The sequence below is a fragment of the Lutjanus erythropterus genome, chromosome 6, assembly GCF_056507025.1.
Source record: "Lutjanus erythropterus isolate fLutEry1 chromosome 6, fLutEry1.hap2, whole genome shotgun sequence".
NCBI classification, from domain to species: Eukaryota; Metazoa; Chordata; class Actinopteri; order Lutjaniformes; family Lutjanidae; genus Lutjanus; species Lutjanus erythropterus.
In genome coordinates this window covers 14,510,570-14,537,286 of record NC_139322.1, presented here as the reverse complement: position 1 = coordinate 14,537,286, position 26,717 = coordinate 14,510,570, and the positions used below count along the sequence as shown (strand labels likewise).

The 26,717-nt window shown below is 40.1% G+C and overlaps 1 protein-coding gene across 2 annotated transcripts in view; it reads left to right on the top strand.

Moving 5' to 3' along the window:
- Positions 1–26,717, top strand: part of iqsec1a (IQ motif and Sec7 domain ArfGEF 1a) — a 141,944-nt gene that overhangs the window by 37,918 nt on the left and 77,309 nt on the right. Inside the window, exon 3 of one of the 2 annotated variants that reach the window (XM_084720733.1) lies at positions 1,905–2,015. In XM_084720733.1, coding sequence (XP_084576859.1) covers positions 1,905–2,015 — 111 coding nt within the window. Of the gene's footprint in view, positions 1–1,904; positions 2,016–24,484; positions 24,907–26,717 lie in introns of those variants that run through there. The other variant, XM_084720727.1, reaches the window with a different exon arrangement.

Sequence of the window (26,717 nt, the reverse complement as noted above, 5' to 3'; positions counted from 1 at the left end):
TGTGCAGTGGCATTTTTGGACTAATATTGTACTTTGATAAGCGCTGTGAAACCATTTTCTTTGTCTATTTTGTGGCTTTATTTAATGGCATTGGGTGCTTTATGTCTGTTGTGTGTGCATTTATTTTATGGTGGAAAAGTTTAAATTAAATAATAACAATAAAAAAAGATATCTATCTATCTATCTATTTTTCTCTTCCATAATTCTATAAGTTAGATGTACAATCAGAGCACTCGACCATTGGAACTGATTAACGGTCGATTGGTGTATCTGTAATATTAAATATACCGTGTATTAATAGTTGTATATACAAAATGCATCCTAAAAATGTCCTCCTTCAGTACAAAAAAGAATACTCAACTATTCATAATCACAATGGAATAACATGGTTATTGTAACTATACAGTATGTAAGGTGTACTAATAATTGCATTAAGTACAATGTTAGTACATCAAAAATAGCAAACTTCAGTACTTTTAAGTTCGAGTGGGCTACATTAATCATTAGTGCACACAAATATGCAAGGATAGCTGCAATTCAGTAAACAGTTCAGTAAACAGTTTCATAAAACTAGAAAAGGAATTTAAATTTATACTTTAAAAAGGGAATGAAAAAGTAAACTTCCAGCTAGATGCGTTTTCATGCCTTCCTGCCAGTGACATCTGAAGCCAGAGTCATTTTATTTTTGGATTGTCGGTCCAGCCCATTCTCGTTAACGTGATATAAGAAGCTTTGGCTGAATTATTTTCTCACTTGGCAAAAATACATGAACTCAAGGATGAACTGATTACATTGTGGTGGTCAAACGGCAAAGTTCAAGGTCGCTGTTACCTAAAGTCCATCTGTCCCATTCTTGTGTGATATCACAAGAACTCGTCAAACTTTTTTCTTCAAACTTGGCAAACCTGTCCACTTTTTTTTTTATTGTGAACATGATATTTCAGAGAATTTCCTTACATCTGTCGTCACTACATATAATACACAGACATGGAACTTGTCTTGTTGGCGGAGGCACACAACTGGGAGGCTGTTATTCTAGTTTTCTGACTTATGGGATTTCACATAAATGCACCAGGCCTTTTAAATAATTATGTGGTTTCATCTGTAGGCCATGTAACAATAATGTAATAAAAATCAAAAGTAGCCATCCATTATATAAACTGCATTTGAGTTGCAGTCGTTGGGCCAAAGCACACAAACATTGATCTGCTCTTTTAAGTGGTGTATTTTAGGACTTCACAAGCTCAACTCAGCTTTGCTGTCATGTGACATTAGTAATATTATGTGTAATGTTTTTTTTATTTTACTCAAAAGGGATGATGTAATTTAACATAGTTCCAGTACAGAGTTTGAAACTGATGTGTTGCACTGACAGTTTGTAGCTGTTGCAAATTTTCAACTCTTGTCCCTAGTTGAACTTTTACTTGTAGACCTATAGTGTTATTAAAATATATAGATTCAAACATCATAAAACCACAATAAAATACATATACCACGATGCACAGATCACAGTACATATACCACAACACCAGTACACATATACTCATAATACTGTGTGGTTAGTAGTTTGACACCGGTTATGTTTATGACTCCTTTATATATTTTTCATATAAAGACTGTGCTGTTACTAAGAGGATGTCACAAAAACAGAATTTCATATTACCCCGTGTGCTACATTTATGATATGACAGAAACATGATGCAGTTCTGTTCTAAAATAGTCTGTGAAAAATGAGGGAAAAACATCAAATTCACAAACCCCCAGTGGTAAACCTCTGAGGGAAAATGGCTGATTTTAAATGCAGAGCAGCCGTATAACATTTAAAGGTTTTGTTTTACATCTGCCCTTCAGTGTCAACAGTCTGAGACGTGTGTATTGATGGAGTATGGTTTGTCCTTCTGTAGGAGACATGCCTCCCTACCTGTCGAAGTCATAGAGAACCCTGCGGGGAGGATCGTGTCTGCAGGCCACAGGAGAGACGTCCCCTGCCGCAAATGGAAGTCGGCTTCCTTTGGGTACAGTAAGATGTTATTTTTGTGAATATGTGTTTAATGTTTGTCCCTTGTGTACCACAGCACCGTGGTACAGCAGTGTTTTTCTTCTCTTTCTCTTGCCTTGTTAATCTAAAAGTCATCATATTGACGCCCTGGTAATTAGCCTCTCTGTGGCAGACATATCCGTTGCGACAGCTTGACGTCCCTGCAAACTTTGTTGTGTCCTGATGTCTGAGTCTTTGCCGCTCTTCTCCAGTCATCAGCTTTTATGACACAGCAGTTTCAGTGCTGCAGTGTTTCTCCTGATGTGTACAATGAACTTCAGTGGCCAAATGCTCTATAGGAGGAGATCATTAAGCTTAGCCTTAATGAAATATGATGCCTGTGCATGGGAGCCTTCATTGCTGCTCTCCCATTAGCCTGTGCTGAGCTTGGAACTCGAGAAAGAAAACAAGGAGAGATGAGCGCAGACAGTCGCTTCGGTGGGACAGACTTAGGGGGCTTCAAAAGGCTGGAGAGAGTTTCAAAGACGCCTCCTAGTGCTGTGTGCTTCATCATCAAAAAGCAATGTGTGCCTAATCCATAGCCCACTTTTGGCTCATGTGCAGCCCAAAAATAAATCCCATTGCATAGTGGGAATGTGTTCTATTTTTAAAGAGCAGTATTCAGGAGTTTCTGATGAGTAGGAACATCTGTGGGTTGTTTTTAGCTTTTGGTAACGCTGCAGAAAAGAGGAATTTGCTGTTTCTCGCTGATTAATGCCTCGCTCATTTGTGCGCTCTCTGATTGTCCCCGTGTGATTGTTGCTCTGTAAGTAATTTTCTAGCGCAGCTGAAAGCTAATAGGTTAAATGGATCATGACTGTAAACAAGATGATGGCTGTGATCGGAGGTTGATTGTTTTCCTCTTCAGCTCAGCAGCATTGTTTGCTTGTGTTTAGCCTCACTCGTCTCAAAGAGACAAACTATAATCAACCCCTAATTACCAAATGATGACAGTGAAAGGGAAGACGATCCTGTCAAATACCTGATCATTGTGACTTTGCAGGTTATTTCAGAAGGTTGGTCCATTACTGTAACCCAGAGGCAATCATTAAAGGGGTAGTTCAAATTAGGTTGAATGAGGTACTTATGGTCAGTGTATTACCTACAGTATAGAAGATGCTGGTCAACATGTTAAACAATAGTTAACATGTTGACCAGACAAACAACAGTTAAACAATGTACTGCTGTCCTGCTGAATATTTTAGACACTGAAAAAAGGTCCACATAAAAAAAAACATCTGATTAAATGTTCACTATGTTTAGAATATTTTCACTGGTTTACCTTTCTGTCAGACAGCAAACCATTCTTCTATAAGCCAAATGTTGCTCACTCAACCAGACTCCATTGGCAAAATCAGTAATTTTACCTTGCAGAACACGGAGGTTCCTGGTCTACTGCTGTCTTAATTGGTTAGTTTACTTGTGTTTTTGTGGGACTGAAGTGTTTTGTTGTTGTTAGTTTTGTTCTGATTCTGTTTGGCATCATGGGGGTTGCCATCTTGTTTTTTTGCAACCAGAGCGTGCACAGTACCAACAAGAGCGTGGAACTGGTGGGTTGACATACTGCAACTTAGGCGATGCTTGGTTTTGGCTGTCAGGTCGCAATCAATCTTTCTCATGTTGCAGCTTAACAGTCACTAAAATATGTTTATGAATGCATTTTAAGCAGGAAATAGGCAATATACTAACAGAATCTTGATTTATATTTGATCAACACTGCCTAGTTTGACAGTTTGATCTCAGTTTAATGAGTGTTGTGTTACATTTGAGAGACTCACTGAGAATGACTTGCACACAGTGGCCCCACCCTGAGGCATACCCTGCTTTATTGTCTATTTATTTTTAAATGTTACCATAACTTACAAAATGAACACCATGCCGTATAGAATAAGACTTGAAGCTGATGACTGAGACCATAAATGCATTTTGAGTCTGTTTACTGAGGTAATAAATCAAATGAGGAGTAGGGTCATTTTTCCAAAAGGCTACATACAGTCGAACTTCTTTTTGCAACCAGTGGAGTCACCACATGTTGGCCATTAAAAAGAATATAGGTTGAAGCAGCGTTAGACCAGAAACTGTGGTCTGCGAGTTGAAATTACTATTTCACCAATGGAGTCTGGTTGAGTGAGAGAGGGCTGATACAACTCTGGTTTCCTACCAGAAAAGGCTACCTGATGGCAAGGAAAAGCAGTGAAAATGTTTTAAATACAGCATAAACTTCAAATGATATTCATTTTTTATTTTTTGATGGGCCTTTTTAAGGTGGCTAAAATACATTTTGTTGTTGACCCTGTCCACAGAAGCACATTGCTCAGCTTCCGTGCTGGAACTCCAAACTGGGGACTTGTCAACTGTCATCTACTGTCAGTAATACACTGCCTGTACCTCATACAACCCCACTTCATAAATCTGAACCACCCCTTTAAAATTTGTTGTTGTCTCAGTTGAATATTTGGTAATATTCTGAGGAAAGTCAGTCCTCATCTTGGTCTTGCTTCTTTTACATTTCTGATCAGTTTTATGGTCTGGATGACAGTGAATTACTGTTGGTGATTGGGTGGCACAAACTGAATGAATTCCCTCAAAACATTTATTCAGGGTCAGAATCACACAAACAAACACAAACACGTACTCAGTCTCACTCACAAGTGACAGGACTGAAAAGTTACTGCATAAATCAAACAGAAGGCAAACATTTATCATAAAGTTCTTGGTCAGTCACAACTGTTTTTTTCTGTTACATTCAACTTGTTTTTAGTCATTATTTCCTTTGGTGAGACAGGAAATACATGAAGTGACAAAGGTCCTGGCCCAGATTTGAACCCAGGATGCTGCAGTTATGTGGTATGCACTGCATACCAACGAGTCACTAGAAAACAACATTTTTCACATCTTATCTGAAAAGAAATTTGAAATAAAAATGTTGGGTAATCATTCTGCATTGAAGCTGTGTCGCTGTGCGTGGCTCTCACACAGTGATTGATCTTTGCGACTGTATTTTCTGACTGTGTCTGTATGGCATTAGAAGGCAGGGAGGAAGTTAAATATTAATTACTGTGCCATTTGTGAGCTGCTGTGCCATGCCCCGCAGTCTGCTGAATCACGGCACTTGTTTTAGATGTTTCGAGTGGAAAATTTTAAAGAAAACTTGAGCTGTTTGAAGTTGTAGCATTATTCGGCAGAAACGTCTGTTGCAAAGAGAAAGTTTAGTCATCGCCGCCCAGTTAATTTGAGCCTGTGTTATTTTCAGACATCTGTTAGATGCTGTCATCGTCTAAAAGTTTCTGTAATTCCCGCAGACTTTGGAAACTGAGTTAAAGAAGGTAATGGGAATTAATGGGGCAACTTTGGTGTTGCTTACAGAGACTGGCTCGCTCAACGTACTTAATGCCAGCATCAGGGCGATCTCAGGGGACGACCATTCAATGCAAGCAGAACCGGCTGCTTGACTGTAATAGCAGAAATGCACCCCAGGGATTCACCTGACTCGTTGCTTCTGCTGTGTATTTTTCTTTACCTCTCTTTCCTTGTTTGCTCACCTCTCAGGTTTCTCTCTACCTGTTCTTTCTTGCCGTCTGCCTCTCTTTTCTCTGCTTCCTGCCCCAGCAACAAAGCAGTCACATGCACAGGTAGTATTTGATCAGCTATAGAGCTGTGCAGGCGATGTAATAGCTTAGACATGATAGCTTATTTCCCTGCCTGAACGTGCATATTTGAGTCAGTGTAGTTAACTAATGATGTGGTTGTTGGATCGCCGGTTACGATTATTCTGCCTCTAAGCCTGCTAAGATGATCAGCAGAAGGAGCGTTGAGCAAATTAGTTCAGAACTACAACAATAAGCCCACAAACCGTTCAAATTGATTGTGTTCACTTCGCTACCACCAGAGTGTAATAGCCTGCTCATCCAAATGCTTGGAGCACAAAGGGAAACTTGTCTCACCAGGTTTTGAGATTACAGGATTTGTTTTGTGTAATAAAGAGGACAGACTGCATGTACAGTAGTTTCTCCTTGATATGGATCTGTTGAAAACATTCAGTAATTTCAGAAAAGCGTTACAAGGCTCTATTTTATGCTATATTATAGGAGCTTCTGTTTTTGCCAAGTTTTTGGTCTAACAGGCTTTTTAAAAGTGGACTTCTCTAGTCCACTGATGAGTTTACCATTTCCACTTTTTATCTAACACTCACTTAGCCTAATTAAAGCGGCTTTCCATGATTGCACAAGAAGAATAAGCTTAATTTAGGGCTGAAACTAATTATTATTTTCATTATCAGTTACTCTTTCGATTATTTTATTGATTCATCAGTTAATTGTTTTATCAAAACAATGTAGAAAAAATTTAGGGCAGCCAGGTAGTTCAGTCTATATAGCGTGTGTCCCATGTCCTGAGACTGAGTCCTCTGCAGCAGCGGTGGGTTTAACTCCCATCTGTGGCCTTTTGCTGCATGACATTTCCCTACTCTCCTCCTTTCCTGTCATATCTTCAGTTGTCCTGCCAATAAAGTCATGAAAGGCAAAAAATATTTTTAAAAATGTACATTTTAAAAATGTCCATCAGAAGTCAGCACAGCCGAATGTGATTTTAAATGTCTTGTTCTGTCAAACTGTCCAAAACGTAAAGATACAAAACAGGTACAAAACACAGAAAAGCAACAGTTCTTCACATTTGAGAAGCTGAAATCAGGCAATATTACAATTAAACTGTTTTTCATACCTTCCTGACATTTACTTGGGCATATGGTATTATGGTGGTATTTGTGTAAAACTTGTGTAACGCAGCTCAACTGGACTGTACACCAAAGATCATACCTCTCCAACGTAGGCGGAGCAGATCAGTAGGTCAGCAGTAGTGACAGTATTCCTGCTGTTGAGAACATATACTCAGGAGCTGGGCTTTGCTCTTGAGAAGCTGCAGCTTTTATTCACTGACAAACCTTTTCCACATTCACCACACTGCTACTTGTCTTCTCTCATGCTCTCTCAACTAAAGTTACACCCTCAGTGCCGCGCTATTTTGACCAGTCACTGGTCTGCAGCGTTTGCTGGCTCACCTTTGTCACCACAACTAATTCCAAAATACTGCCAAACAGGGACAGAGGAGTTTTTCTTTTAGAGTTAGTCCTGTAACTTTATCCCCCAGATAATACATTTCTCAACTAAGCTGCACTGCCTTGTCCACCTGGAGAGAGACTGATCTCTTGTGGTGCATGCTGCACACTGCAATAACCACTTCAATTCAGCGTCTCCACATTAGATCTTTGACAGTATTTAAAATCATACCTTTATGATTTCTTACTACACTGGTATACTGTAATACCTTTATACTGCCTAAGCCTAACAACTGTTACAATGAATTATCAAAATCGTTGCTGATTAATTCTCTTTTGATCAAATTATTTATTTAGTTTCAACTCTAATTTCATTTAACTGACCAAATTGCATGTTTTTTGTCATATAAATATAAACATACGACCAAATAGATAAATATACCTAAATATGCCCCAATTTTAAAGGACCAGTGTGTAGAATTTAGCAGTAATCTTGCAGATTACCAGTAACTTGCCTTGCCCTCCCCTTGGTTGTTGCGAAGGCCGTATCTAGAGCCAGTGTTTGGTTTGTCCGTTCTGAGTTCCTGTAGAAACATGGCAGTGCAACATGGCAGCCTCCATGGAAGAGGACTCCTGCCCTCTTAGATATAAGGTAAGGTAAGGTAACGAAAACACAAATGATTCTTATTTTAAGGTGATTTCACTCAGAGAGCATAGACCGCTGCCGAGGCCAATCGTGCAAAGTTAACAAAAGTGAAAGATAATTTGTGTATCCGCCCTGTGATTTGGATCAGCTTCAACATTTAATGGGCTCCTCCTTCAGCCCTGCTGCTGGTGGAAGGGTGTAGAACGAGGCCACGTGAAAATTGGACCAGTAGTTTTTCCGTAATCCCGCTGACAAACAGGCAATATAAGAGAACAACAAAAACATAACCTTGGCGGGTGTAAGTACGTGACTGAACCATGGTCCAGATGATAATGGAAAAAAAAAAATTGGGAACCAATTTCCACTGGCTGTGGGATTCAGCACCCTGGACAGGGAAATGTTTCTGTTAATGTGACTCCAAGGTTTCACACATGAGCACACGCTGTTATTACCAGTTAAATCACTGGGATGTAGTGCGTGTGCCGATGTCTCCAGTGCAATAGAATATCTGAACCTGAACAGAGGTGGCAGATTACTTGACCTCTATCAGAATAACCCACATCAAATCTACAAACATGCTCCTCAAGGTGTTTAATAACTTTCCATTCTTGACTTGCCTGCACTGCTCAATAAATCTGAGCCTGAAGACCCCAGAGCAGAAATCAAATGTAAAGCATAAAAGAGCTAAATGTTACAACAGTGAAAACGGAATTAATAAAAATGAAAGAAGGCAAAAAAGAGATGAATTATAAATTGGATACTTTAATAGTTGCCGTTAGCTTCAAAAGTGGCTCAACCGCCAATATAAAAAGAGATGAAAATGGCTTCTTGATCTGTTACAGTCCCCAAAAAAGGGGAGTAGGAGTATATTCCTGAATCCAGGCTGAAGAAGTCGCAGCTGTGTTTGCTTTGACCAGCTTTCTTGTTTTTGGGAAATACTGGGCTTCATGCAGGAACGTTCTCTTAACTTGTCTCTTACATTTTCTCCTTATTTTCTGTTCATAGAAGAAAATAAAAGAAGTTAAATCCAGGTTCACCAAATGTTCTTAACCATCAAATTTTGTCTGACCAACAGTGAAAACACTGATTTTTTAAAATAATTTTACAATACCGAAAGCTCACAGTATGATAATACCATGATAAAAAGTGCATGATATGATGTTTATCAAGATATTAAAAAACAAATAACAATTAAAATGTGAAAAAATGACCTTAATAATAAATGTCATATGGTCTGTATAAATTCTGCTTTTCCTTTTATCTAATAAAAATAATTAATCATTAATTGAGTAATTGCTGTTAAAAATTTTACCAATGAAAAATGTATCAATCATTAGTACAGAAATAGCAGTAACTATTGTTTTGTTTGGTCACTTGTTGAATACAGAAATGTAACTTAAAATTTAAAAAAGAGAGAAAAGAAAAGAGAGAAAGATTTATAACTTATTAATTATTAATGAATAATCACTTAAGAATTTTCAGCTATCGATTAAGGAAAATACACAAAATCTGCAACCCTACTTTTAACTCAAACCGCTTCTGCTTTCCTTCCTTCATGAAATAAACTAAAAGTAGTCTGCCATGACCTAATTACATGCAAAAAATGAATCGTGTTTGGCAATTAATGCTTGGATTATGTATGTGGAAAATAGTCAAATAGTCAAAAAAAAAAAAAAAAACAGTCCTTTTATAAAATAAAATAGAAATAATAAAATAAGATGATTAACTATACAATATCATGGTATGTGTCGTCATGGTCCGTTGCAGTCTTGAGACTTTTTTTTTTATCATAATATCCCAATATTCAATATATTGTTACATCCCCGATATGAAGTAATCACTATTAAAATAATAATTATCAATATGCTTGTGTTTCCTTCTGTGTTTTTCTCTCATCTTTGTAAGAGTTCTCTCACCCACATGTAAAATCTCCTCTCATGAGAACAAAAATAAGAAACTTTGGCGAATCCCAAAAATCAGTGGGTACTAACAGAAATGAGGGAAAATTTGTTGGTAAATGGTTTCCTGCATGAGGCCCGGTGTCTACCTACAGAACATAATGTCAGCATTACAATAGATTATGAAGGCTGTGAGGTTCTCTCACTTCTCATGTTCTTTTGTATCTCACACTTCTCTTTCAGTCACAGTTATGTCCCCCATGTCCTCCTCCCTTACAGCTGTGCAGGAGTCCATTATAAAAGGAAACCCACTGTGAAAAATATGCCCGGTTTTGTAGCTATTGTAACGTCTTCTCATTTCCGCTTCTCTGCTGGCCTGTATTGTCTTCCCGTGTCTGCTGTGTGTGGAGAGCTGTGCAGCAGTGAGAGGTGAAAGCAGGAAGTGTGTTCATGTCAGGTTGAGAAAGTGAAAGTGGAGCAGTCAGTCGGACCAATAGGGATGCGGGATTGCGGCTTATTGTGAGACAGGATAATTGCTCTATATACGGTCTACTGAGTGGAAAAGAATCTGAATTTATCTGAAGGCATGTGGCTGCAACTTGAAAGGAACTGGTATAAAAGCAACGGTGTTGTTTTTTTTATGTGACCAGATCTGATGCAGGGATAAAGATGACCTCATCAATAGAGGAAAAAACGGCTTCATCTGTCAATGGCAGTTCCTCAGTACTGTTAAACCACATAAAGAAAAAAGACATGTTCTAACCGACTATGGTTTTGCCTGTGCAGTGGCTGCTGTATTCATTGCCTGCAGCTGCCTTCCAGTTCAGTCCTGTCCAGAGTTAAGACCTCTCTGCACCCATCAAGCCCAGCTCAAGGCTGAATGAACGCCTTTAAATACCCAAGATGCTCTCCTATTCCTTTATCCTCACTTCACGCCTCTTTTTTGATTCCTTTTTTCTCTCCAGATATTCTCTTTTTTCTTCTACTCAATTATGAAAACATCTGCTTCTCTGTATCCTTCACCCTGTTTGTCTATCTGTGCCTCTCTTTTTCTCTCTCCTCAATTAGAAAAACACATCTAACTTGATTAGTAGTCAGTAATTTTTAGTTTTATCCATGGTCTTTTGACTAATTTTATTTAATTATTTAATTATTTATTTTGAGTTGTATTAGGGTCATCTGAATTTTGGCTTGGTCGGAAACACAGATATAATGGTTGGAAAAAAAAACATCTGACACATTTGTTTGTCAGTTTGAAAGACCATTTTAATAAGTCAAGAAAGAATCAATTAAATTACTTTTGTTTCTTTTGAAAGCAGCATTCCAAGACTGTACATTGGAGATTTGATAATATTACTACGCAGTGTGACAGTCGGCTTTAGGCAATGACTTAATCTAGGGCCGTATGAAATAAATGCTCAATTCCATGATAGCAGCTGCGATTATGTTATCACAAATATCGTAGGGCCCAACCTAAAGTCTGTTTCCAGCCTACGTCAAAAAAGACGCTTAGGTGCCATCCACCATCACAAGAAACTTGCCACCGGGCTTTTGCAGGGGGAAACCCTGGTTTTAGTTGACTAAATATTCGAACATTAACAACAGTTACGATAAAGTCTAACGTGCTATTTAAATAAAGTCCCGCCCCTTTTCAATCTGTGCTTCAATTACAGCTTGAGCAGGCTCAGTACCTCGCTCAGCTTCATCCTTTCCTGTTTACTGTACTTTTTCATGGTATGTGCCCGGCTCGTTTATTTTGAAAAGGTCATCCACACCCCCGTGGGGAGAAATATAGAGTGAAACAAAGTCAGATGAATATGATTTATGGAGGGAAATACACAAAAATTTTCTAATGCTATCATGCTGACATTTATTTCACAAAAAAAAAAAAAAATTCTCTGAGCTAGCTCATTAGCAAGGGTTTTGCGACCATTAGCGAACTTAAGAAGTTGACCAAGGTACCAAGCTTCCTGAACTGTAATTGTAGCATAGAGCAAAAGGGGCGGGACCTAAGAATGGTCTATCTATCCAACCTCCCTTCCACAGAAAGACATCAGACCTCTTCCTCATTACATCCCTAAAATTTTCATCTTGTTTCTATTCATTAACAAAAAAGGTTAAGTAGATTGTGTCTTGTCGAACGCTATGACGGAAATGATTAGTCAATAAAAGTTAACGCTGATTAAAAGATACATGCAGGGGTTTTACAGAGGTAAAGGTAAAGCTGGGGGGGTTATGGTGAAGTGTAAATCATTCTGCAAGCATTTATGTCCTTCTCTTAAAGCCCCCGTGGTATTACCAAAAGGCCGTAAAGCTGCTAGTGTTGCACTGCTCCGTTTATTTGTGTTCTCTGCTCTGTTCTGGCCTCTGACCGTCAGAACAGTGCTGAACCAGGAGCTCCATTTCACGTCTAAATAATTCAGATGCCTAATGGTATTCATTATGGTGAATGACTATTTGAGAACAGAACCTGTGATTATCTCCAGGCTCTCTAATAATACCACTGCAGAGCCTATTGATTCCTGGGAATGGCCTGCGTTTGTGGGATCACAGACCCCCAGCCTGCCTCCTGCAAACACCCAGCGTGTTATTTGCTGACGGTCGGAGGCAGGAAGGCGGCTCACGAGGCTGTCACGTAGCCGCAGGGATGAATGTGGTGGACAAGTGAAACGCGCAGTAGAAATGGAGAAGTATTACCATATGTAAGTGCATGAATGCTGCATTGTGTGTATTCCTCTGCTGCTGTAAGGCCTTGAGAATATCTGAGGTCATTTGGAAAAAGGGCTTAACGACACCGTAAACATTTATTGTATGTGGCAGCAAACAGTCCTTGGTAAATGAAGGAGCAGTTGTTGTGCGCAAGAGTTAGTATCGCTTTAAAAAAAAAAAAAAGCCGCAATGAAAGTGTCTTCCGCTTCCCATAAAATACAGCCAGTGGTATGAATTCTTTCTTTATTGGCCCTTTTTATTTACTGCTGTTAGTATTGTAAAGTTTTGATTTCACCAGATGGGAAATCACCACTGCACAATGATTTAATAGGCCTATGAAACAGAGGGCCCACTTCCATAATGTGTTTGAACTCTTGGGAAAGCTCTCGCTCATCTTTGAAGTTCCCAGCTTCTGTTTCGTCATCACATTCTCTGAGAGTTAATTACAGGCTCCGTGCTGCGCTATGAAGCCCGATCACTGGAAAACACACAGTTTTGATTCTGGACTCCATACGGCCACGTGGCTTATGATAAGTTGCTTTGAGTCTAAGTAACAGAGGAGAATGTGAGGCTCTTTGTGCCTTTCACTTCACTCAGTTCTGTTTTTGAGCCTTTTGGCCGAGGGAGAAATGCCTGACTGTGTGTGTGTGTGTGTGTGTGTCCGCCTTCATTGTTTTGCATTCAGACAGTCACGCCACACATAAACAGTTTTGAGGGATCATGACACAATACAATAAAGGCTGGCCAGCGTTCAGTTGAGAGAGTATTGGCTGTGGTTCATATGAAGTTTGAGTCCCTCTGCTATTTAAAGACTCTGGATAAATTTAAATCGACGCTGCACCAAAATGAATTTGACTTTCGGTTGTGCTTCACTGCAAAATGTTTGTTTACAAATATTAAAACACATGTTTCCCAGTTAGTTTTATTAGTAAAATTTACGTACTGTAAATTTGTATTGTCACAATAATTGAAAATGTTTTATTCATAATGGCTCATCCGCAAGTGACGTTTCGAGCTGCTGCTCTTCTTCAGACTCCAGACAGTCTGAAGAGGAGCAGCAGCTCGAAACGTCACTTGTGGATGAGCCAATAAATTGCACTCAGAGGAGCTTCGCTTTGCTGACCCGTTTTTTCCATATTTTCATTGCTTTCTTCTTTTGGTCCAGCACCTGCCATAAATGGTTTTTGGATGTGCACGACCACTATGCTTTGTTTGGTTCATTCATAATGGCTAAAATTGTAAAACATTTTAAGAGTTAACGCCCAAAATTAAAAATGCATATTTTCCCCCTGGCCTGTTTTTGATGTGCAGCATTTTGGAGATATCAGCCTCCATAAAAAGGAAAAGAATTACCTGTTGCAGGCCTACACAGAAGATTACGTCACCTAATAAACACAGAATATAAAGAATGTGATGTACCTTACATTTGTTCAAGGTCTGTGAGCTGTGAAGATGTTACGCAACTAATTGTTTAGATAAATCTCTATTCAGTTTGTTCTTTGGTTATTCAAAAGCAAGAGCAGTGAATCACTGTTGAACCATGAGATTACTTTCAATCATAGTTCATAGTTTTGAATCTTAATTACCAAGATGTCCTTTGACACACTGCCATCAGTCCAACAGACACACGTCTCACAAGCAGCTTCAACCTTAAACCCTTGAGTCACTCATTGCCCTGCAGACCCTCTCAGTAACTGGCCGTGACATTATCTACAACATGCTGACAGCTAAAGACATGGCACACTTGTGAAATATTAATTCCTTTTTCCCCCAACAGATGGAAAAAAAACTCTTGTATGCATGAAAAAGCAGCTTAATTATAACAAATGTGTATTTTTTTGTGTGTCCTTGTTCAGAAAGGCAGGAGTTTGTGTAATGTTCAATGTGCCTGAAGTGAATTCCTCCCTTCAGCAGTAATGAAAAGAGACCCAGGTGTCTATAGCGACAAAATCATGTGTGACAGTGTGATTTTGAAAGCCTTTAGGTGATACAAGCGCAGCGGATGCACCTCGAGCCCAGTGAAAACATCCTTTTTTTCTCATCCAATGCTCTGCTTTCACTCTATTACCATTGTCACTTTCCCTGGTAAAGTAGATATAGTGAGAGATTAGTGGTACTGTACGACTGTCTCGCACAGCTTATCCTTTCATCAGCTCCATGCCACAGTAATATCATGCAAGGGGCCACTGAGCGCCTCAGATCTATCTCCCAGTCTGATACGATGCATTTGCAATTCTGTGTTCTGTATCGCCGCTCAGCTCGAGCGGAGGGCGGGGGGGGGGGGGCTCGCCTCGCAAGGATTGAGGTGAGGGAGCAAGGAGTGTAGCACACTATTCCCCAGGAAATAAGAGTGGAGAGCATGATCACTTGTTCTCAGCTGCTTTTTCAGCTCCGCTACTCAAAAGGAGGGATTTGTCAGCATGTATGTGCAATGAGATATTAACAAGATGCTGCTGCTGCTGCTGCTGCTGTGGCTGAATGTGTGATCTGTTTGTGTGTGGGGAAGAAATCTCCTGCGGGTGAGGAGCAGAAAGTGCGGATGACAGAGGGATTGGATTGTTAGAATAGAATGGGCCAATAGAAGCATAAATGAGACACACAAGCTGATCAAGGAGCTCTGCACTAGCTTTTCATTCTACCTTTTTTATTTTACTCTATACTGTATCAGTCAAGTAGGACTATTAAGAGAATGAAGGCAAATTATTTATTATTCTTATTATTAATTAGAACACAAAATAGTAGAGCTGCAATGATAAATCAATTAATTGGTTTGTTGTATTAAATGATTCACCAGCTATTTCAATAATTGATTAATCCAGAGGTTTTCATAGCAGGGAGCCTCCAAACTGTTTCAGGGGAGGCTCAGTGAGTAGAAATTAGTTAGTTTTCAAAAGGAGCTAACGGAATACCTTAAATGTGTATGATTTGGTTAAAGAGATCAATTTCGATTGGCTGCCCTGCTCTCTAAATATCTGCATCGACATTGGTCATTGAAAAACCATTATCAGTTGACCACTAATGGTTTTTACTTCACTATATTAATTTTTCGGCTATAGTTACAGAACCTTTAATGTTACAAAAGTAGTATTTTTGTAGAGATTAGAGAAAAGGAGATCACATATAATACTTAAAGTGTGTGTGATTTGGTTAAAGAGGTGGTTCAGAGACACCGTTGTTTTAGGGAATTTTACTGTTGTTTCCCACACAGACCCTTTATGTGTATTTGGTGTCTGAAGTCAAAACAGCAGTATTAGGTTTTAGGTTTTTTTTTTTTTTTTATAAAAAAAAAGTCAAAATTCAGCTTAAACGTGCATATTATCTGGTTTGTTTACTCCTCTGTGCCAGTAAACTGAAAATCTTTGGGTTGTGGACAAAACATGACATTTGAGGACATCCTCTTGGGCTTTGGGAAACATTAATCTACATTTTTCATCATTTTCTGACATTTTATAGGCCAAACAACTTACTGCTTAACTGAGAAAATAATCAACATAATTATCGACAGTGAAAACAATTGTTGGTTGCTGCCGTGGTGTAAACTCGGGTACTGACAAAGCAAGTTGATGTAGATGAGATGAACCTGATGATAATCTGTGACCTCTGACACAGTCAGTCGAGGCCCTGGATGCTGAGTAGAAAGACCTTTATCACTGAAACACAACAATAATAAACATATGGTGAAGGGTGTTATGTTTGGTGTGTGTGAATATAAAGGTAATGGAGAAACACACATTTACCTAAGTACAGTATTTTTACAGTACAATTACTTGAGTATTTCCAACTTTTGCTGCTTTTTAAGTCAATTCCAGTACATTTCAGAGGGAAATACTGTACTTTTTAGTGATAGACCGATTAATCATGGTGAGTTCCCTAAACTTTCTCAGTCACCATCATCTTTTTTAAATGTTAACACATTTCTCCCATCCTAAATGAAAATCTGATTTAAAACCCTGAGTGGCTGTGGCGTCCTAGTGGCTTTGTTGGTGGAGTGTGCGCCCATGTATCGAGGCTTTCAGTCCTCTGCAGAAGCTGAGGGTTCAACTCCAGCCTGCAGTCCTTCGCTGCATGCCACCCCTCCCCGTGCAGGTGATGTGCATTGAACAATGAGTTTTGATATCAGCATTATATATCAGCATCAGCTGTCCTGCTTTCTAAATATCTGCATCAACATCAGCCACTGAAAAACAAATATCAATTGACTGCTATGTTTATTTTTCAGGTATCGTTACTAGTTCCCTGTTAGATAAAGATTTTGGCTTGTGATCCCTTACAAAAACATTTAGATGGGGAAAGTGATCCAGTATTCCCACCATAAAACAAAGATTAGAGGAAAGCTAAAAAAAACACAAATTTGTGAGGCAGAACTTTTTTCCTTCTTTCCAACCCATTTTATTATCTCACAACAATTTCGAATCACCTTGTGACCTTTTGGAGAGAGCCTGACAGCTGGGTCTGAAACCACTGGACCAGATTACTGAGTAGTATACAGAATAGTAAAAGCTCCCTGCACATCGACCAGCTAAAAAAAAAAAAACAGTCACAGGGGGATTTTTCTGCACACCGAGTACTTATGCTTTTGATACTTAGTTTTGTTGATAGTACTTCTGGGGCTGAACTGGAGCTGAGTACTTCTTCCACCAGTGGAGATACCAGGTGTGTGTCTCAGGAGTGCTGGTGCCGCTACAGCTTCACATCAGTATTACTGACACCAGCTTATCAAGGAGTCTAAACTTGTGCAATGGCAGCAAAGAGCCTCAGCGCAGGCTGGAAGGGTCAAGAAGCAGCTCTGTCTGTACTTCACAGTCAGAGGCAGAGAGACAGCTCTTTGTTTGGCCTGCTATGAAAAGCTCGTCTGTCTTCTGCCTCTGATGTTCTCAGGCTTCAGGCCAAGTCAGTGACAGAAGGAGCCTTTGCACAGCGCTGTGCCCTCTGCCAGAGAGCTACAGAGAGGCTGTGCTGCCCTGTTACATGGAAAAAACAGCAGGGAAACTAAACCTCTCGCCCCTCATCTCCAACACAGGGTGGCGAGGTCACCGTCTCAGGGGAGTTCAGTTTTTCCAGTTGTTGACACTAATTGGAGTGGTTAGAAAAATGTTTTTGTGGAAAAAAACTTATTCTGTGTATTTTACTGAAAAGTGAACAAAACAATGCTGAAATAAGTGTATGCAGGCCTACAGTAACACATGTGATGTTTGTCATTTTAACTATAGTTTTGTGTGATAAAGCACATAAAGTTTGTTATTATTTTGGCTGACAGGTATTCGTGAACTGTCATTTTTCTGATTGCTTAAAAACAGTTTTGTTGGATTTGCATATGTCTGATTAATGGTGCTAAATTAACCATGCTTTTCTTTATTTGGTCTGTCATGTGTGGCCTAACAATAACCCTCCTGAGGGAAATGTTTTCCCAACATTAGTAATGGTATTGATCTCACTAGGTGGCCCTTGTTCATGCAGAAGAGGTGATGCACTGCCATCTTGTGGTGTGCAGGTCACAGTGCTGTCGGCTCTCTCTTGCAACTCTCTCTCTCTCTCTCTTTGTCACTCTTTCTCTTTCTGATCTGTTTGAAGTGGGCTGAAGTCTCAACAGACAAGATGGGACCCCTGCAGAGCAGCTCAGCTGAGGACTAAATAATGTTTCCTGCTGTTTGGCGCAGTCAGTTCCACCAGTGCTGTTGTTTCTACATATACTGCAGACACATAGAAAATCGCTGCATCAAGAACATACAGTTTCTCTTGTTAGAGCTACATAAGATCCAAGAAAGCTAGCCACGCTAAGACGAGGGAAAACAGAAAGCACTTTGATGGGAATAAAGTGCTGCATCAGTTTTGTTCAGTTCAAGCGAACAGAACTTGCTGTTTTGTGACCTCCAGCAGTTGTGTATCTCTGTTATCTGTCTTTATATCAGCTAAGGCAACTCAGCAGACACTGACAGCCAGTTCTGTTAGAAACGAGCTCTGTCAGGAAATTCTGTGATTTTCCATTCCTGCTGAGCAACTTTTAAAGGTTTTTTTTGTCTCTTGTTTTTACAATGACAGATTTATACAGCAACAACTAAACTAATACTCATCTCTGCATCTAGTTATTATTTCCATCATTGATTAATCTACCAGAATTGTTATTTTAAGAACCCATTGCTTATGAAGTCTAAAAAATGTCAGAAAATATTGTCCGTCACACGAATCACATGTAGAGTTTAAGAGTGCAAATTTTTGCTAGACTAATAATGCAACGCCCAAAGATAATCAAGACTAAACAAACAGTGAATAATCACATTTAAGAAGCTGAAGAATCAGTGAATTTGGGATGTTTTTGCTTAAAGTGGAAACAGACAACGTTTTAACTCTCCTTCTAGCATTTCCAAGTGCTATTATTTTTGCCACTGTCACATAGACAACATCTTCACAACTGATCGTTTGTTTCTTCAGAGCCTGACTCCATTGAGAAATTATAAACACCACTTTGGAAATAAGACTGAAGAAAGAAGCCTGTTCACTGAAGAGGTAAATTGAAAGCCTGTGTAATAATGTTTATTGCTTAGTAATAACATAGTGTGAGCACCGTTAGTCTATCGCTTTGCACAAACAAGTGATTAGAGCAGGGGTTGGTGTTGGGGAGTAAATTTAGAAGAAAATAGAAGGAAAAAGCACAAGATTGTTCATATATGCATGCTATAATGGAGACGTTATCCATGCCAGGTGGTTGACAGATGAAAGTGAGGCTTACAGGAAACCAGTCTAAACATGGATGGCGTCTTTATTCTATAGCCATCACACTGTGCAATCAACGTTTACATCATAAAGATAATGGGCATTACCCACAATCCACCATGGTCACTAAAACCTAATTACCAGGTGTTGCATCAGATAATTTACTTCTTAACATTTGTTAATATTTCAAAGAACTGAGCAAACAGATTATTTCTTCATCATCTTCATTGATCCTGTCGTGTTAACGTGTATCAGAGGTATAAACAATTATCATGGCTAAGTGTGGTTAAAAATGTAATCCTATGTTATTCATGCAAATCATAATTTGGAATGAGACATATGTGATAATTGTGATTGATAATTTTATTTTGCTATTTTTTTATTTTTTTATTTTTTGTTGTTGTTTTTGAGCAACAATCGTCAGTCTTTTCATATGTAAAGTCATTTCACTTATTTTCTGATCATTACCATCTCTGCCAGCCATAAGCCTGAAAGGGATCATGCAATCACCTTCTTGTGTGTGTGTGTGTGTGTGTGTGTGTGTGTGTGTGTGTGTGTGTGTGTTTGTGTGTCTGTGTCTGTACACTGGACCCACCAGCTTAATGTTCCTTGTACTCCTTGTATTCCCTGTTCCATGACTATAATTAATTTAAGCTGATTTTAGGACGTCTAAACCATGGAAAGCTTCAGGTAGCACTTCAGATATGCTATTAGACTGGTTTTCTTACATTTAGTGAATGTGCAAATGACTGGTTGCATAAACCATTGCCAGAATCTCTGCGGCTGTGCTTTTTAGGTGATGGGTACCACCAGATACATTCAATCAACAGTTTGGACTTGTACTGGCAGGATTTATTGCTGCTTCAAGGATTGTTCTTTGTCACTGGAAGTCAGACGAGGCTTATTTTTGATTAACGGTTAAAGCTGATGACAGACATTACCTTTTTCGAATTATTAATAGCGAGGACTAATAATTAGGGTTAGGGTTTTATGAAGTCTTTTCTAATTTTTTAAATGTACATAAAGAAAGAAACACAAAAGATTGAAAATATTCCTACCATATTATTTGTAAATGTGCTTTGAACCTTCTTTTTGATTTCTTCTTCTCTCTTTTTCATTGACTTACTGTAGTGTATTGTATTATGCTGCATTACACTGATTATAAAACAGAATAAAAATCATGAATTACATTTAGTGAATGTGGGCTTTTTATGCAAATTCTCCAGTTGGCTCCTTCTTCGAGAGGACAGACATGTGGCGAGGAGTTTGGACTTCATCAGTATGCATTTCCTATGACAGTAAAAGCTTCTCCAGTGTGAATCTTGTGTGTGTGAATGTAACACACGTGTATCTGTGTTTCGTGTGTGTTTTGTGTGCTGCCAGACTGAAGAGCCTTCTGCACACAGTCCTCCACAAAATCCTGCTGCTATAGTCCAGCAGCCCACATCGTACACCAAGCCCAGCTGGATTAAAAGGGGCCATATGGTGGCAGAGGAGAGTGGAGGGGTTTGTGCTAGAGGGCTAACGTATACAATATTTGTACATCTTAAAGGCCACACAGCAATGTGTCTTGATGTGTGCAGGGCCAAGTTAGATGGGAAAATAAAATGGCATTTTAAACATCACCTTCAGCCCTTATAATTGTGCGTGTGCATACATGTGTGGATGCATTAAAGTCTGTTGGTTTGAATTGAAAAAGGTACCACTGAAACCATGAATTTAAGGTTATTTGTCAATTTGAAAGAGCATCGTGCTCACCGCTCTGCTCCTCTGTCTGTGTGTGTGTGCTCGGACTGCTAACGCTCTGCTCAGGGTTTGCAGATACACACACTCCATGTTGAACAGAATGGAGCTCACCGTTGCCCCTGTCAGAGCCCCTCCCCCCACAACCTTTCACCATGCATGCACACGCGCACATGTACACACACACACACCCACACACACACACACAGTAAACAGAGCTGAGTTTTATTGGAACACCTCACTAATGAATCGTCTCTGTGCTCTATACAGTAGGTGACATTACAAATCCCACTGAGGAATGAGGAGTTTACAGGTCTTAAAGTCCGAAGGTCTGCTAGTTATCGGCTGCAATCTGCAGTACATCCAACAGTTGAAAATATTGAATAGAAATGCCAGTTGCGTTGACCTCAGAGCTTTGTGTGAAAGGGCTAAAATCTCAAGTTTGTACTCAGAAGAAAGATACTGGGGTTATTAAAATGAAGGTGGTGCAAAAGGAAAATTCATGGATTGCTTAAAGAGATGTGGGTTTGTCTGGAGTACTTGTTGGTAGTGCAGGACAGCGTGACCCCAGTTTGGAGATCAGAGATGAGTTCCAGCAATGAAAGTTACACCTGCTGCTTCAAAAAGGTCAATCAAAAAAATAAATATCAGTTTAAGTGCATGCTATATTTAGGATATTTTCACTGCTTTATCTTGGTATCCATCTGCTTATATTCACTTTTTCCCATTTGAAATAGCTAAGTATCTCTCTCTCCAAAGCAGCCAAACTCCATGGGTGAAATTAGTCATTTTACATCATAGAGCATGGGAGTCGCTGGTCTACTTCTGCCTTGATCTTTTGGTTTGTTTGCAGTATCGTGTGACTTTGATGAATCTGAACTATGCTTTTATCACACCAAAGTCACACAATAACACGAACAAACTAACTAATCGAGGCGGTGGCAGACCGACAACTCCTGTGCTCTGCGAGGTAAAATGACTAATTTCACCCATGGAATTTGGTTGGTTCAAAGAAAACAGTATTTGACTCGGCTTCCAGTCAAAAAAGGCTGTCTGACAGCAAAGTGAAGCAGTGAAAATATTCCAGATACAACGTACTCTAGAACTGATATTGATTTCTGAGGTGGACCTTTTCTAAGTGGCTAAAACACATTTTGTTGCTGAACCCGTGCTGGTGCCCCTCTCTGCTTCTTCAAACTGGGGGCGTATTGACAGTCATCGATTGTAGCTCATACACTGGCAATGGAGAAATGCCTCACACAGCCACACTTAAATAATCAGAACAAACCTTTCACAATAGAAAGAGAACAGACACTTTATCTTTCATCTGGGGAGCATGAGCACACAGAAAATTTCATGTCAGTCTGAGTAATATAAAAATCTTGCCATGGATATATGGATATGAGGTGCTGGGCAATATTGGAGTCCTAATATATAGTGAACCACTCACACATGTACATGAACAAGTGTGCAAAAGCAGGCGCACATACACTCATGCACATACAAATGGCTCAGTGACAACAGGCGCATGTCAGCTGGAGGGATCAGCACCTGTGCTTAATAATTAGAACGTACACAGCCTGTGTAATTGCAGTGAGATGATGCACATATACAATTTGCTGCTACACAAGTTAATTAAGAAAAAAGACAAAGGTCTGCTAGTACTAGTCACCTTGGCGTTAACACTCGATACATCGACAGCGCTGTGTGCCGTCGAGTCTGCCAGAGATGAAACGCATCCTCCCCTGGAGACTTTGAGCCATCGGCCCAGGGTCTCTGTCTCTTCACTCTGTGTGTGTGTTTGTGCACTCTGCATGTGTGTGTGTGTGGCTTTATGAAGTCCTGATGAGAGCTCGTCTCCATAGACACTCATCTGCGTGCCTACCGTCCCACTTTGGATGCTGTAATTACCTGGTTAAGGTGTCAACAACAGCACCATTTATTTCACAGTAGGTACGTAAGAAGCCACAGTGACAGCTGTACACATTTAGTATTGTAAATTTTGTCCATTTTCTCCATTTTCCTTAACTGATTAAATAATTAAAGGAGAAAACTGTAATTTATCATAAAATGACCATAATATGTCATGAGAGATTCAGTACCCGGACTCACCGGATGCACACTGTGGATGTAAGTTGGTTGCTTGTTTCAAGCGGCATTGTTTTTCACATTTTCAAAGTCCCCATGAAACAAGAACAACCCCTGAGCCGCAACCCTAGATGCTGAATTTGGCAAATGAGCACCTGGGATGTATATCATGTGACTGTAGCCAGGACTCCCAACGTGCAAATGTCCCACCAAAACAAGTTTCCCCTCTGCATTGTTTTGCAGCAGCACTACATCCTGGGCTTAGCGCCACCCAAGATGTTTATGACTGGTTTCCAAACAAATACTTTGTTTTCAGTATAATAGGCTTAGCTTTACATTGATAGAACATTGACAGTTATAAACAGCTGATCAACTTACAGTGTTGGACTTGTCGTCGCTTGTTATTATCAATTTATAATGTTAATACTTGTCTTGTTGTCCTGCAGCATTCCTGCAACCTGAGTGAGCTTCTTCACGTCTGTAAAGGAGGGGATGGTGGGAAACAACTTGCTTTAACCGTAGACCATGTATTAAATAGTATTACAACCGATTTCATATGCGGTCTGTGGGTTCAACTTGCTGCTAGGACTGCAGCAGTAATTTTTGAACACACAATGGCATGAGCTATGTGAAACATTATTTCATAAATCACAAACAATTTAAGCAAGCGGTAATAAAACAATACAGCTGCTCAATGTCAAATGAGAGACAGTTACTGTAATTTCTAGACTAACAAGGCAGACCAAAACAAACTGAGAAAACCTTTGAGTTCCAGAGAAATGGTACATATATTTTTTTCTTCAGTTAATGTCATAATGTTGATTAAATGATTAATCATTAACATTCCTAGTCCAAAATCTGCAGCGGAGCCAAAACGTACATCTCTGCCCCTGAATTAAGATGGAATCTTCAGTAATGTTGCCTTATGTCTGCTTAATATTTCACACTTCCTTTCTGGTTTTGGCATCAATTGCACATGATGCAATGTCTGTGCAAGCCACACATTTTCTGTTTCACTAACTTTGTGTTTCTGACAATATGAAGTCCAGAACTGTGCGTGCACAGTTTGTAACTCCTTGACCAAAGGTCTTGTTTTCCTGCTGATTACCATGATCTCATCTCTTTCTTAGTGTTTTTATCTGCAGACATAATTAACCAGCTGCAGCATCTTTACCTGTTTGCACTGCTCCTCATTAGCCTGGAAAGCCTAATCTGTTTTGAAAGACACTACAGAGGAAAAGTGCATTGATTCCAGAAGAGGGAAAGATGGAGATGGAGGGTGGAGGGTGGAGGGGTGGTGAGTATGTGAGAAGAAGAGAAATTGGAAAAGAGAAAGAAGGAGAGGAGAGAGGGAGTGAAAATAAAATGGGAGGGAGGGGAGAGAAGGCATGATAATGAGCCCTACCTCTGACACATCCTCCTGTTTCTATGGAGACCAAGGAGCCAATCATGTGGCCCTGCTGAGGACTGTACTACTCAGAGCAGATAAGAGGGTGGAGAGAGGCGTACGCAGATGCCTCTCTGTGTTTATGAGAGGCAGTGAAATCTCCTGCAGGTTGTGTCTTTTTGCTTGGAGTGGCGGCCTCTCAGGAGCTGTCACCTGTGAGGAATTACCCACAATCCACCTTTAAAACTGGGGCTTTCTCATCGGACAGCTCCTTTTAGCTTCTTGGGTCTATGATCCCTCCTCCGTCCCTCCTCCTCCTGCACCTCTTATCACCATCACCAGCCCCCCCACCGGCCGCCAGCCTCTTGGATGCTCCTCGTTACATCACACACACACCGCTCTCTGGCAGCCCGTGTTTGTGACTGGGAGGGAGAGGAAGGAGAGTGAATGTGAGTGAGCCCCGTGTGCGCACGCCATCCCACCGTCGAGTCCCATTGACCAGCATAACAGGATGGACAAACCAAGTGTGTGGCGTGCCGTGGTGAGCAGCACGGACCCCAGGCGGACACGAGGAGACCCCGGGTCCCACTCAAGCAGACCGGGCTCCGCCATGGGTTACCGGCTCTACGACATGTGAGTAGCATGTTCATGTGTGTGGATGCTGTTTAGGGCGGCGCTGGTGGGGCTCCCATTCATGGAAGGCAGCAGAAGAGTGGGTGGTGGTGGAAAACACGGTGTCTACCTCTCTGTATAGTGTCTGTGCTGAGTCACCTATGGCATCCAGAGCTTGCTGCATGTCCCCATCCTGTCCTCTTAGTAAACAACATCTCTTCTCCTCCTGGGGAGGGGCGCTGAGGTGGATCATACCTTTGTTTTTCTGTGAATGAGATGTTAAAATCTCACCCGTATGGATTGATACCATGTGTCTTCATACAACCCAAGTGTTGTTGTGTGTTTGTGATCCCACCATTATGACTAAAATCACAACAGAGTCATGTGAGCGACGGATTCAGAGAGCCCTCGGGCGGCTGGGAGAAATGACTCATTTCTGGAGGATGCTGTGACAGCTCGTACTGGGCACATGAGTTCCTCGCAGCTTCTGCCGTATATTTGTGGGTGTGAGTGTGTTCTCGTGCGTGATTGGTACAATGTGTATTTGTGTGTGTGGCATTGCTAGTGTGTGTGTGTGTGTGCAAGATGCGGCTGGGTCTGAGCTGTTATTTTTGGGATGGTGAGTCCTACAGTCTTGTGTGTAGAAAGCTTGGAAATCATGTGTCAATTCTGCTCTGAAGAAAGATGGACAAAATTAAATTGTGGTTGGAGTTTGTATTTTTATAGAGCTGTATATAGTATAGAGGTATAATGCTGTATATTCCGCACACACTCAACCCTCGCCTAGTGCTAAACACCTTCAGTATTTAGCTGAATAAGCATACTGCTGCCTTGTTTCTCTGCAGAGGCACAATTAAAGGGACATTTCACTCTAAAATCCAAAATAGATATTTTTCCTCGAGCCTGGAGTGCTATTTATCCATCTGTATTGTTTTGGGGTGAATTGCCCAGTCTTGGAGATACTGACTGTGTAGATGTCTGCCTTCTCTTTCAAATATAATGGAACTAAATGACACCTGACTTGTGGTGCTCAAAGCTCAGATATCATGACCTGGTTAATCAAGATAATTCACAGACCTTGTTGTGAGCAGTTTCATGCAGGAACAACATAGAAAGTAGTAGAAAGTGATTCCAATAGATTCTGCTGCAGAAAGAAAATAGTTCCTACATGAAACTGCTCAGAACAAAACCTGTCAATTATCAATCTAGATGGATAATGGTGGTGTCTCTGAGCTCAACAGTAAGGATTGCCTGCTTGCCTAAAATGTCATGATGGGCTGGTAAATCTTAGCAACTCACTTGCCTGACTGGGCAAGTAGTAAAAAAACAAAAAATAAAAAGAAACTAGTAAACTGTTATTAAACTTCTGTGTTCAGCCTCTCAAATATGGACAAATCCTACTCCTGCTTCTCTGTATATCATATTAAAATTAATATTTTAGGTTTTGGACTCACAAAGAAAAAGACATTCAAAGACATCAACTTGAACTGTGATGGACATTTTTCACTATTTTCTGACATTTTATAGACATTGCATTTGCACATTTGTACGGGGGCAAGTAAAATTGACGCTAAGCTAGTCAGTCCCATAATGATTTTGTGAACTGTTTGTGGGATTGTTGTGGCCTAAAATGCCTGATTTCACAGCAGCTTTTTTTTTTTAATTATGATGCAGATTTTAGTCACAGGGATCAGTTGAATTTCTGGAGGGACTGGCAAGTAGATTTCTGACCCACTGGCAAGTGATAAAAATAAAAAATAAAAACATTAATGTTGAACCCTGTGTCTGCATCACTTTGGACCATCTCATTCCTTTCCAGCCCCGTGTACTTT